Raw genomic sequence first — 12,798 nt, 5'->3', positions numbered from 1 at the left:
CCAACTTCCACCGAACATACTTACACATTGCACAGTAAGCTGTGGAACATTGACAACTAATTTGGCAAATTTAGGGCAAAAGAGTCGGGTATAAAAAATACAAAAAACTGCATCTCAGCTAACCTGCATATTTTTTCTTACCCAGCTAATTTTATTTATGTTTTACTAGTTAATTCTCAAATTGTCCATCTCACCGGAAAAACTCTCATCTCCAACTCCAGAAAACTGCTACAAAATTAAACATTTATATGCTCTTAATTTTCTAAATATTTTTTTTCCTCTTGAGGAACACTTTGAACAATGATCTGTTACTTTGACGGCACAGATCTTACATATGCACCCCTGCCAATGATCATCTGTGTTACAGGCGATAATGACTGTGAATACAAGGATGTATGATCATAACGTAGCTGATAAAATAGCTCTATAAATAAATGAGATGAGAGATGAATTACACTATTTAAGTGAGGTGTACCTGTTTCAAGGACACAGTTCTCTGTTACCAATAAAATTGTTTATTTGTGGTCGGAAACATGATAGTAGTATGTATCAATTAGTCGTGGTGATAAGTCGGTTGTGGTGTGCCGAAACTGACCTACAGGTATGCCTGTAAATAAAAGAGAGCAAAAAAACAGGTCGCAAGAGTATTCTGAGAACGGACAGCAACTGAAATAGCCTGCCCTTCGGTGGGTCCCCGCTCAGAACTCAAGCTGGGTTTAGCTCATCTTGTGCCATTACAGAGAGAACATATCTGAAGCATATTAGACTGGTCCCACCCATACGAGCAGTCCAGATCCGAAATGCCAGCAAGTTCTGTCTGCACGAGAGACACAGCAACCCCAGACGATCATTTCAGCCTTGTTAGGCATCATCAGTGAGGCATAGCCGATATCTCTCTAGGCACCGTGAGCAAGGGGTCCACGTCTTGATTACCTTTTAAACTTATGGAGAACAAAAAAAACAGGTCGCAAGAGTATTCTGAGAACGGACAGCAACTGAAATAGCCTGCCCTTCGGTGGGTACCCACTCAGAACTCAAGCTGGTTTTAGCTCATCTTGTGCCATTGCAGAGAGAACATATCTGAAGCATATTAGACTAGTCCCACCCATATGAGCAGTCCAGATCCGAAATGCCAGCAAGTTCTGTCTGCAGGAGAGACACAGCAACCCCAGACGATCATTTCAGCCTTGTTAGGCATCATCAGTGAGGCATAGCCGATATCTCTCTAGGCACTGTGAGCAAGGGGTCCACGTCTTGATTACCTTTTAAACTTATGGAGAGCAAAAAAAAAACAGGTCGCAAGAGTATTCTGAGAACAGACAGCAACTGAAATAGCCTGCCCTTCGGTGGGTCCCCGCTCAGAACTCAAGCTGGTTTTAGCTCATCTTGTGCCATTACAGAGAGAACATATCTGAAGCATATCAGACTGGTCCCACCCATACGAGCAAATAAAAGAGGGCCCACCAAGGAGAAGAATAGAATAATTAAATTAAATAAGGGGTGAGGTGGGTGTGATGACCTGAAACATAACGGCCATGGTAAAAGGGGGGATAGGGTTTTTAATAGGACAAACTCCTCCTACAAATACAGGTCTTTGGCCTTAAACATATGTGATGTGGATGCATGGAAAAGTCTTCCAGCTTAAGTTAACACAGTAAAGGAGTTTAAGCAAGCGCGGGATAGGCATAAGGCTATCCTAACTATAAGATAAGGCCAGGGACTAATGGAAGTATTTAGAAAATTGGGCAGACTAGATGGGCCTTTTCTGCCATCACATTCTAGGTTTCTATGTTACAACAATATATTAATTAAGTTTTTTTATTTTATCTGCCCATCCAATCTGTATTGCGCATTTGCTATATATTTTTCAATATTCTTGGGAACTGATCAGTGAAGTTTATATATTAGGAGAAAATAACAAACAAACACGCAATGACAAAGCTTGAAACAAGGGTGAATATAACAGATTTTCCAATAGATCTGTGCAAAATAATTAAATTCCGTGGTCAGCTAATGCTGTGTAGGGCCCCTTGTGTTATTTATATGTTTAACCCCTTAAGGACCAAACTTCTGGAATAAAAGGGAATCATGACATGTCACACATGTCATGTGTCCTTAAGGGGTTAAAGGGCTACTCCAACCAAAAGCAGTGTTATAATAAAACATTGTTTTTGGCTGTAGGAACCCTTGTTGGGATGACAAATACTAAATATTTTTCAATTCATATTTTTATTCAGTGCAGTTAGGTGTTTTGTCCAAGGAAGGATTGATACAAAACATAATCAGAAGTACATACGTTTCTAAGAATAACAGAACATGTCTTAACAAGAGACCATAACCGGATACATGCAGTACATATTGATGTTTACAAGTGGTACGAAGTCAGCAGGATGAAGTTTGGAATTATAAATTCCCAGTGATATCATTGCTGATCCTGCAGACAAAAAAAAAACAAAAAAACAGATTTTATTTTTTTAAAGCCTTTTTATGAAATGGTATAAAGTTATATAGGTCATTGCATTAACACTCACATGCGATTACAGTCGTACAGGAAAATGCAGTGGTGTGTTAAGGTATTAGAGATAATAAAAGCATCAGGTCAATGGGGACCTTTTGCTCATTGGCTCGTTTAAAGATATTTGCAATATAATCAAAAGGTTGCATAAATAGGATGAAAAAACAGTTTTTTCTATTACTATGAGTGGCAAAAAAAACAACTAATTACATCAGTCAATTATTTAAAAAAAAAACAGTAGTGACTGAACTTTTAATCATTATGAAACATTGCTGATCTCTTATTGCCCCACAACTGACGCACCAGTTGTCTAATTTTAACCCTTTAAGGGGGCTTTGCCCCTACCCCCTCAGGAGGTAGTTTTAATTTGCAGGATCTAAAATGTTATTTTTCCAAAGCAGAAATTTCCTTTATTCAATACTAGACAGTATAGTGTAGTAAATTGAAAACGGAATTGAAAAATTAAGAATTTGGAAGTATTTGGAGGCACTTCAGTTTTGCTATTCAGGGTTTTAATTTACCACGTTCGACTGTTTAGTTAATTAACCCATTAGTATTGAAATTCTATCAGTGGAGAGGGGTAGGAGGATGACAGAACTGTTAATAATTTAGTGTAAAGTCCTTATAATTCACTGCACATTGCTCCTACTGAACAACTGCGCTAGATAAATCCAAAAAATATCACGTGCACTGTCACAGTGAAATAAGACGCATGTATATTTAACCCCTAAAGGACACATGACAGAAATATTCCGTCATGATTCCCTTTCATTCCAGATGTTGTGTCCTTAAGGGGTTAATAGGGCTGGTGTAAGGCTTTGCCCAGTGTGCTGTTATTGTGACACAATGCTCTCACTAAATTCAGTTTATTTCTTTTCAATGACAATAGACATGAAAAGCACACACTTGCCCTCTAGTGGCCATGAACAACCCATGCCATGTACAATTGCCTACATCCTCTCCAGGATTGCAATAATTATGAGTCTTTCCTAAACTCCCCACTATTCCATTCTCCCCTCCCTTGTATTTTTTCTAGCACACCAACATTCTGAAAAGTCACTTTGGACTCTGCTACTGGTTTATCTTGATTTGATTCCCTTACATCTTTTTTTTATATATGTATACAGATCTATTTTATGTATCTGTTTACCTGCTGTCCTGCTACATTTCCTTGTTCTATTGTCTTGGACCCTTCTGCACTCACATTCCGAGAGTCCTCTCTATTTCCCAGGTGGTGGCTGCAAGACTGCTCTTTGCACACCATATTCTTATTGCTGTACATGTGATGGACACACTGGATCTTGCTTTAAATCCCATTGCACTCAGGCTGAAGATGCACCAGCTCTCTCTGCTAATGTGCTTCAGTGACTTGCTAGAGATCTCTTAAAACAAGGCTGGACTTGTCATGGATTCAGGTAATACATGTCTCTCTCTGCTCTCTATGCATGCCATACATTAGATTAACATCACCTCTCTGATGTGTACATACATGGAACATCTATATGCCATGCAATAATAATTAATAACACTGTTGCCTCCAATTTGATCATGTTTTCAGTGCTTGATAATGATTATGTACATTGGCTCTGAAACAGTTAACCAATGTCTGCTTGTTCTGTTTAATGCTATTTTGTTGTATTTACTGGGCTATATAATGTTTGTGTTTTTATTATTTTAAATATTTTATAGTTGAATGTATTTTTTCCACTTCTGAGGATAATAACAGTTTGGTGAGCACAAGAAAGTCACTGTGTTGTCCGAATTCTTCTACCTGTGGCTGATTTCTTGATATCAGGTTGTAGCCCTTTGATTAGTATTGATTACACCAGTGGAACAGGTGAAAGTGTTAATGGGTTTTGTAGGACCAGGGAGGTCATTATATCTGTGAACATATCCCCGAGAGACAAAACCTCTAAACCAGAAGTCACCTTATGGCTATCTGTCCATGTTTTACAGCACAGAGTGGAAAAATGTCAAATAGTATTTTTTAATTATCAATGACGTGTGTCACAGAACAAACCAACTCAGAGAAGTGAATGTGTGTACATGTGAGAATCTCTATGTCTATATCATATTATATTTATACGCATGCACACAAACAGAAATGAGTACCATAGTTTAATTTTCCTTATGATGGCATTAGCAAGGTTAGGACTTGATTTAAGTGTGGTACTTTGGCACATGGCTTGACTGAGTGTATTGTGAATATAGATATGCGTCTGTATGTAACATTTAAAGATCAATGTGTTGATCTACCAAATATAGAGCATGCATAATTCTAAATTATTATAGATTTATGGTTTTGTTGTTTTTTGCTATTTTATTATTGTTTTATACATTGATTATACTGTGTGTTGTGCAGGGCAGTGTTGCTTGGTACTCTGTCATGGTTGTATATTTAGTAGTTATCATATGGTCTTTTATATTGATTTTCAATAGATATTTTATTAATAAAAATAATAATATTTATATAGGGCCAACATATTGGCAGTGCTGTGTAGTGATGCAGAAATAAATATTTTTAAAAATTCACTCCGTCCATGAATGAAATGATCTTGATGATTAAGATAATAAAGTTTTATATTCAACATAGTTAGCAATTCAAAGCTCAGTTAGATCATTTGAGTTTATTGTAATTGTATCTCAAGTGAGAACCTAAAATCCCAAGGTTTATTTGCAAATAAAAGCATTATGTAGGTCAGTGTAATCCAAGCCAGCTGTTTACATGTAATTTGAAAAAGCTAATTAGTGTCAAATATCTGGAGGTCTGCACAGTTCAATCTGCTATCTAAACAAGCTCATTAGCATTTCTCTAATCAAAAATCCTGAAACACTATAGTTTATAAAAGCCAAATTAAATAATACGTTCATAGGACTTTTGAAGGAAAGCTGGTTGAAAGAAGCTGTTTCAAGAAGGCCAGTACTCTTGCTATTCACCAATAGCATCTCTTTTTCGAACACTAAAGTGGCACTGTCACTTGTAAGTTTTTCATAATCATAGATTTTTTTATTTTATTTTTAAAGAAAGTGAGTGTGATGGAATTTCATTAAAATTCCAATGCAATGAAAAAATATTCATGGGACAAAAGGATTACTTTGTCTCATTAAAGACTTGTTTTTTCAGATAATAGGAAAGTGGGTGGAGCCTCCACAGCCACATCCTCCCATTGGCTGATGGGAACAGGTGTGATTTCATGTGATGTGAAATAGGTGCAAGTCCCACAGTCACTATGGGTCTTCCATATACCATAATGGACGCTAGCAAACCAAATCTACCACAGCTTCAGGCTGTGCTCCAAGACCAGTTCACAGACCTAGAAAAGTGGATTGCAGATAACATACTTTTCCTAAGCACTAACAAAAAAAAAAACACTGACAAAACTGGCACAATGATATTTGGACAGAACCTAAATTTTATGACAAGACAGGGGGCTTCATATTTGCTTTGCTTTCTTTACTCAAACCTCCCAGCAGCAAAGAAATGGTTAAAGTAATAATTCAACCAATCACAGTAAAGGTGTCTGTAACAAAGGGTAATGAAGCTCCTCCCACTTCCTCTTTCTTTGCTGCTTGCCTCCCAGGTGAGTCTACTCCAATTATATTGCTAAGTCAAATCTTGCTATATTTTGTAATTTATATATCATTGTGCCTTAATTTTTTGGATTGCCTTCCCTACCTTAGTTTGGCTATTTATCTCTATACCTGTTTGTTATAATCCATCTCTTTATTGCCTTCTTCCTCTCAGGCCGACTTCTCTAGTTGGCCGTGAGTTTTTTCCCAGTGCAAAGCCTGCGTGAGGGCTCCCTCATGGTTCCCCTCTTCGGTAATTACCGGTGGCTTTTGGCTTTGGCGGGCAGCGTCCCCTACGGCCGGCCTGCTCTATTTACTCAGTCTCCACTACTGAGGTCCGTCTCTGATGCTCTGCTCCGTCCTCTCCTTCACTCGCGGCGGCCATTTTCTCAGTTTTTTCCTGCCGTTTTCGCTCCACCTTATCACCTCACAAACCTGTCTGCTTGGTGTTTTTCGGCACAGCAGTCAGACGCAAGGATCCTTCATGCAAAAGATCAGAACTCTCTTGGTCACATTACTTCTGATTACCCCTCTATGGAGGACACAGCCTTGTTATCCCAATCTATTGGAATTGTCTGTAAACTTCCCTCTTTCACTCCTATGACAAGGCCCTCTCCTCCCTCTCTTCCTTCAAGACCACCTTCAACTCGTGGCCTGGACCGTTTCAGGGGATCCTGGAATGTCTCAGGACTTTCCAACACGGCTAGAGGATTATTATGGGACTCTACGTGCCTACCTCTCTGCCTGGCCTATTTGGACAAGCTGGTGGACATCCCTCGATCTGCAGACTTCTGAGTTGTATTAGATTGACCAGACCTCCAGCACCTCGATATTCCCAATTCTGGGATGTATCTCAGGTTTTCTTTGTTTTGGAAGCTTGGCCTTCCAACTCGGATCTACTTTTATGTTTAGTCTTCTTCCAGTGAGTTTCCATTGTGAAGGCTTTTGACTTTCGTGTGCTTGTTTTCTCCCCTGAAGGGGTTTTGTTTTTCTATTTCCCGTCGAACTAAGATGCTCTCAGCTTCAGTTTTTTTTTTTTTACATGTATTTTCCAGACAGACCATAGCTTTGCGTGGCACATTGCCTACGTCACTGTTGATCTCTCATGTACGTCCCCACTGACCGGTGTCATGTCCTACGATCGCTCAGTTGATCAAATGGCTCCTCGGTTTTGCTGGTGTTGACACCTCTTTTGGGGGGGCGCATTCAGTTCGGGGAACAGAGGCCTCCTCCGCGCTCCTAGCAGAAGGCGCCCTTTCAGATATTTTATCCTCCGCTGACTGGTCTAAAGAATCTACCTTTCGTACCTTATATTTTCGTCTGACATCTCACGCACTTTTTCCTTTTATTTCTGTATGTTAAAATAGGAAATTTGAAGCCTCATGTCTTGCCATAAAATGAGGGATTATTCTAGTGTTAATAACCAAATAATCAAAATTTTATTAAAGACAGGAGGCAAATATTTTCCCACCCTCTGTTCCCCCCCTTTCTTACTGGGTGTTGACTATTGCTGGTGTGCTTTGTTTTTTTTTCTGCTTTACATGTTTTGTACTGTTAGTTTTCAGTTGTGATGTGCATCTCCGATCGATTATGTTACTTTATGCTAACTGGTGCCTATGTAATGATGTTCATTCCCGGTAGATAATGCTTCAGATTCTACTAGTGCTTCGGTAACGCCTTAAACATTGGGTTTGATGTTATGCCTGCCACATTGCCTAGAGACCATACTTTCACGATTCTCTTTTTTCCTTCTAGGGTGAACACTCAATGTTACTTCTCTGAATGCCATTTCAAATCCAGCTGTTCTTCCTTCTTGTTTATATGGTTGAGGACACAGTTTATGGTTACTTCATTGTCTCTGACTGGTGCAGCTGCATCATAAGAAAGAGGAAGTGAGAGGAGCTTCATTACCCTTTGTTACAGACACCTTTACTGTGATTGGTTTAATTTTTACTTTGCACTGTTAACCATTTCTTTGCTGCTGGGAGGCTTGAGTAAAGAAAGTAAAGCAAATATTTGCCTCCTGTCTTTAAAAAAAATGTGATTATTCAGTTAACTCTAGAATAATCCCAAATTACAAAATCAAATAGCCCACGGACTGCAGTCCATTTCTTCAAATATCTAGGTATGTTGTTAGACCCCAATCTATCTTTTGGCCTTCACATTGAAAAACTCAAAAACTTGGTGCCCTCTACATAAACAGATTGTACAGATTAAACAAATGCTAATGCCAGTTATTGATTATTGGGATGGGATGTAGTGTATACACCTGCGCCGTAAACCCACCTTCATAAACTTACTACGTTGTATAACTCGTTCTGCCGCTTTATGCTACAATGTAATTACATGACCCACTATTGTGGCATGTTAAAAGATCTAAACTGGCTATCGCTGGAACCAGATGTCCCCTTCATCTTTCCAGCCTTGTGTTTAAGAGCTTTTCTGGGAAGCTTCCACCAGTTTCAAACTTACCTGTGCCTTGCGCCCATGCCACTCCCCTCCTTGGGCCACGCGGGCAGAACATTCCAGATGGCCGTATTACTCCAGTTTTCCAGACAAATAAAGTAGCCAATAGTGCTCTCTATAGAAGTAAGTATACTTACAAAAAAATGAGCAAACTAGCTGCTCTATGTATCAAGTGTAGGTGGTATGATCCTCACCATACGCTGGATACATAGAGCGGTTGTCTGCTAATTTTATTGTAAGTATATTTTTATTTATCTTGCTTATACTTGATGTAGAGAGCACTATTGGCTGCTTTTTTGTCATTCCATATTCTCTACCTCATCGCTATCCAGTTGTGATTTATTACCACTCTACTGTTGACCAAAATCAGAGGGATATCCTGCAAGTGGGGATTAAATACACTGTATGATGTTTTACCTAGAGCTGGTTATAGCTCTACCATATGTGAGTTGACATCTATTTTAAGTGTCATGTGTCCTACTATTTATCATAATGCACTATTGATTCGCCTTTGTTCTTTGCTTTCTTTTCATATGTTGCTGTCAAGCGAAACTACTCTGTGCCACACAAGAATTAGAAGATCTGTTGTTACCTCTGAGACTGTGCCTTACCATTTGGCATTTTTTATATTTTTAGGTTTTATTGTGGATTTTTTTACATCTTGTGTGCATTTTACTGTTTTATTACTAAAAGTATTTGAAGTATTTTATGATTTGAACTATCTGTATTTCCGTTTGACTTGTCCTAATTTTCTATTGGATGTGCTGCCTCCTTATCCAGTGTATTGAGTCTAGCACTGTTCTATCCTCTGTGTATAAATACAGATTCAGTTTAGTTTTTGTTTTTTTCATATTAGCACTTAGTAGGCTATTATTAGCTTTGGAGTTTAGTTTAATTCGAACTACAATTTGTCCGAATTGTGGCCAAATGGGTGATCGAATTCCTGATTTCTCAACTGAGATATGACTAATCAAGAACCAAACCACTCTTACAATAAATACATTCTTTCATTTCTGATGCAGAGTTCCGCCCATGCAAGATATTCATTGGAAAATACATGTAGATGATTGACGGCTGGGGGACAGTCAATAAATGTTGATTTTATTCACGAATCAAGTGAGGGAAAAAAGTACTCTTTTACCCTGTTTATTTTTTTTTTCACTCGATCTGTGAATGAAATGGTGGGAAAACACACCTATCATTGTACTGTAAAATATATCTGCCAAAAAGTACACTAGTTGGTTGATTTTCATTCCCTTTTGTTCTGTCTGTTTCATTCTCCCAAATCTTTTTCAGTGGGTAAAATTTTGGCAAGCCAAACAACCACACGCACAAAGTTTTGCGATACCGAAATATTGTTGTTGTTTTTTTTTGTTTGTTATTTTTTTCAAACAAAGCTGTTGTCTAGAAGCTATAATGAAATGTCTGAATTGACACTTCTTAATTTACTGAATTATCTCCTTGAGTGTTTGAATATTTTTGACTCATTTTGATTTTTTGATGCTTCTGTACTGGCAAATTACTGCTGAATGCTAAAGAAGAGCAATTAGGACTAATTTAGCAGAATGTTATAAAATATTCACTTTACCATGATTCCTAATTTATTCATATTTGGAACATGTGTTTTTCAATAATGAATGACCCAGACATCTGACCTCAAACGCAGCAACATAAAATTATTATTGTGCTTCAAATCCTTCTCTGTTATTGGTACACATGAAGACAATAATTATTTTAGACAACACAAAAGTCACTGTTGTTTCTGAAAAGAAAAGCCTTATGTTAACCCCTTACAGATGAAGTTCTGATGAAAACAAAACCTGGAATTTGACTATATGTCTGCTCAACCATAATTTACCATTTTCATATTAAGTGCACCCACACTTATTATATATAATTTTGTTAAAACTTTGTTCATGATTGTTGAGACGTTGTGAATGTTCCACCCTGACCTCAAGTCACTACGGATGGAAATTTTAGTTGAAGAAAGGTCCCACTATTTTTGAGGAACGTAAATACCATGACTGGCAAAGCACAGTCAGGGTGGCTAAAAGAGGTTGGATTTTTTAAGCATGGTGACCAGAGGTCCAAGTGCTGTCTTCACACTGAGAAATCAAAGATGTTCGGGTCTTATATGAGTGGTCGTGACTTGTGACTTTAAGATGAGAACATACATGAATTGTGAGTCCAGATATGCTGTGTACCTTATTGTGTGTAAAGTAGTAATACATAGTGTGTGTGGGAGACAGAGAAGAGGCTTAAACAGAAGATAAGAGAGTATCTCAACAACATAGAGGATAAGAGCAGGTACCCCTTTAGCATAATGGAGATGTATCAATGTATTGTTTCCAAAGGATAGATGAGGTAGTTACTACAGTTAGAGGGGGGATCTCTTGCATGTTTTGTCCAAGAGGGAAATGTTTGGGATTTTTTTTATTTCCAAACTAGATTCCCCTTTTGGACTCAATGTAGAGTTGAATGTCTCCATATTCTATTAGATATTAATTTCTAAATAATTATTTTACAGGACTCAATTTGTATATGTTCTGGTTATGGTTAATCCCTTGTCATAGTATATTTGCTTTTCGTGTAACCTGTATATATTATATTTGTTTATGTTACTGGTGTTTAGATTTTGACATGTTGTTTTGTATGTATATGGAAAGTAATTTCACAGTTTCTTTCCCATTAAATAGCAGGAGTGCCTTTGAGCACACTGTTTGTTTTTTGTTTTTATTGTTCAGCCATTTATTTTATTGGGTTTTAATGTTTGGATTTGTTACATGTTTAGACAGTGCTCTATCTTTACATATTCATGTGTTTGTTACTTATTGTGTATCTCACTGAGAGTTACAATTACCCTTTAGGGCATTTAAACTTAGCTGTAGGTGTGCCTAATTAGTGCAACAGGCATTCAGCTACTTGAGTCACACTAGTTCACAGGGAGGAGGCGTTGTGTGAGATTGTTCCATCACTACCATTCATTGCATAGCAGATGGCAGATTTAATACTAGGCCCTACTATTATCAATCAGATTGTCCCCTTCTTCCACCTCTTGTGCAGAGGTTGAAGGAAATGCTAATTTGGGTAAGCCTGTGTAAATGCCCCAACCACTACCTTCTTCCATGGGTGTTGGTGGAAATTAAATATTTGTAGGGGGTCAGTCAACACCTTTTATTCACCCCCTGATCCCAAACTGAGAAAAATGTATCCAGATGATATGAGGACCAAGGGATGCCTTGTTATCTGGTTCCAATATCTAAAGGGCCAATCTCTCTCTCTATAATAATCAAGTAACCACTCAGCCACTTGTGTTAATAGGACAAATAGTACCGTCATCCCAAATAGGTAAAATATGCCCCAAGATTTTTAGTGGTCCCATAGTTTCAAGGAGCAAAACTCTTCTCAGTATTGCCCTCCCACCCCACCTACACAGAAACTTTAGTTTTTCCATTAAGAACTACTCTTAAAATGAATTAATGATTATCAAAACAGCCATTCAAATAATTTCCTGTCAGTTCGAACTTGACCAGATGTCACTAAAGATCATTAAATTAAAATGTGCAGAAATAAATGGCAGCATTTGTCTATATATTTTATAACAAAACTACAGTACATGTGTTATACTTCGCTCCCCTCACCTGCCAATCACATCTCAACATTTTCTGCTATAGACAAAGATAGTTTTTATACAAAACAGCATTACATTACATTTAGCCAATGAAACCCCATTTACATGCCCACATCCACACAGGTTTTCATACTGAAGATAAACTAATTTCTTAAAAACAAGAAAAGAGAGGAGCGAAGGATACACTATCCGATATAGCAGCAATGGAATGCTAATGGAAAAATATGTATTGAGATAAAACGTAACTTTTAATAAAAGTACTTATCACTAAAAAGTCTCATGGGACAGAAAAGACCGACTACACCACAAAACTAATCGTGCTAAACACACATATACAAAACATATAATTTAAAAATAGCAGATGCTAGTCTACACTTTAAAGTAGATAGTACCTTTAACAAAGTGTTTATACAAGTCGCTCCATAGTATGTCAGATGATAGTTGGGCAACACAGTCCCAACTGACAAGAGATTTGTTAATACGTACTTTCTAAATAGTGAACAATAAAGCTCTGGCTTATTTGGGCATCTATGTATCTCAGTACCTTCAGGCATATAGCCACAAAAGATAATATGTAACAAAAGTAGCTGGCCGTTACAATAATTAGAAAACAGGA

General features: G+C 37.7%; 1 protein-coding gene across 1 annotated transcript in view; it reads left to right on the top strand.

The window, feature by feature from the left end:
- Nucleotides 1–3,697: 3,697 nt before the first annotated feature.
- Nucleotides 3,698–12,798, top strand: part of LOC134566043 (octopamine receptor-like) — a 122,069-nt gene continuing 112,968 nt past the window's right edge. Inside the window, exon 1 of the mRNA XM_063425754.1 lies at nucleotides 3,698–3,930. Within this exon, the coding sequence (XP_063281824.1) occupies nucleotides 3,921–3,930 (10 nt within the window). The 5' untranslated portion in view covers nucleotides 3,698–3,920. The remainder of the gene's footprint in view (nucleotides 3,931–12,798) is intronic.

This window comes from Pelobates fuscus, chromosome 6, assembly GCF_036172605.1.
Source record: "Pelobates fuscus isolate aPelFus1 chromosome 6, aPelFus1.pri, whole genome shotgun sequence".
Lineage (NCBI taxonomy): Eukaryota > Metazoa > Chordata > Amphibia > Anura > Pelobatidae > Pelobates > Pelobates fuscus.
Note: the sequence above shows the minus strand (reverse complement) of the source record. Positions and strands in the feature narration are given on the sequence as shown.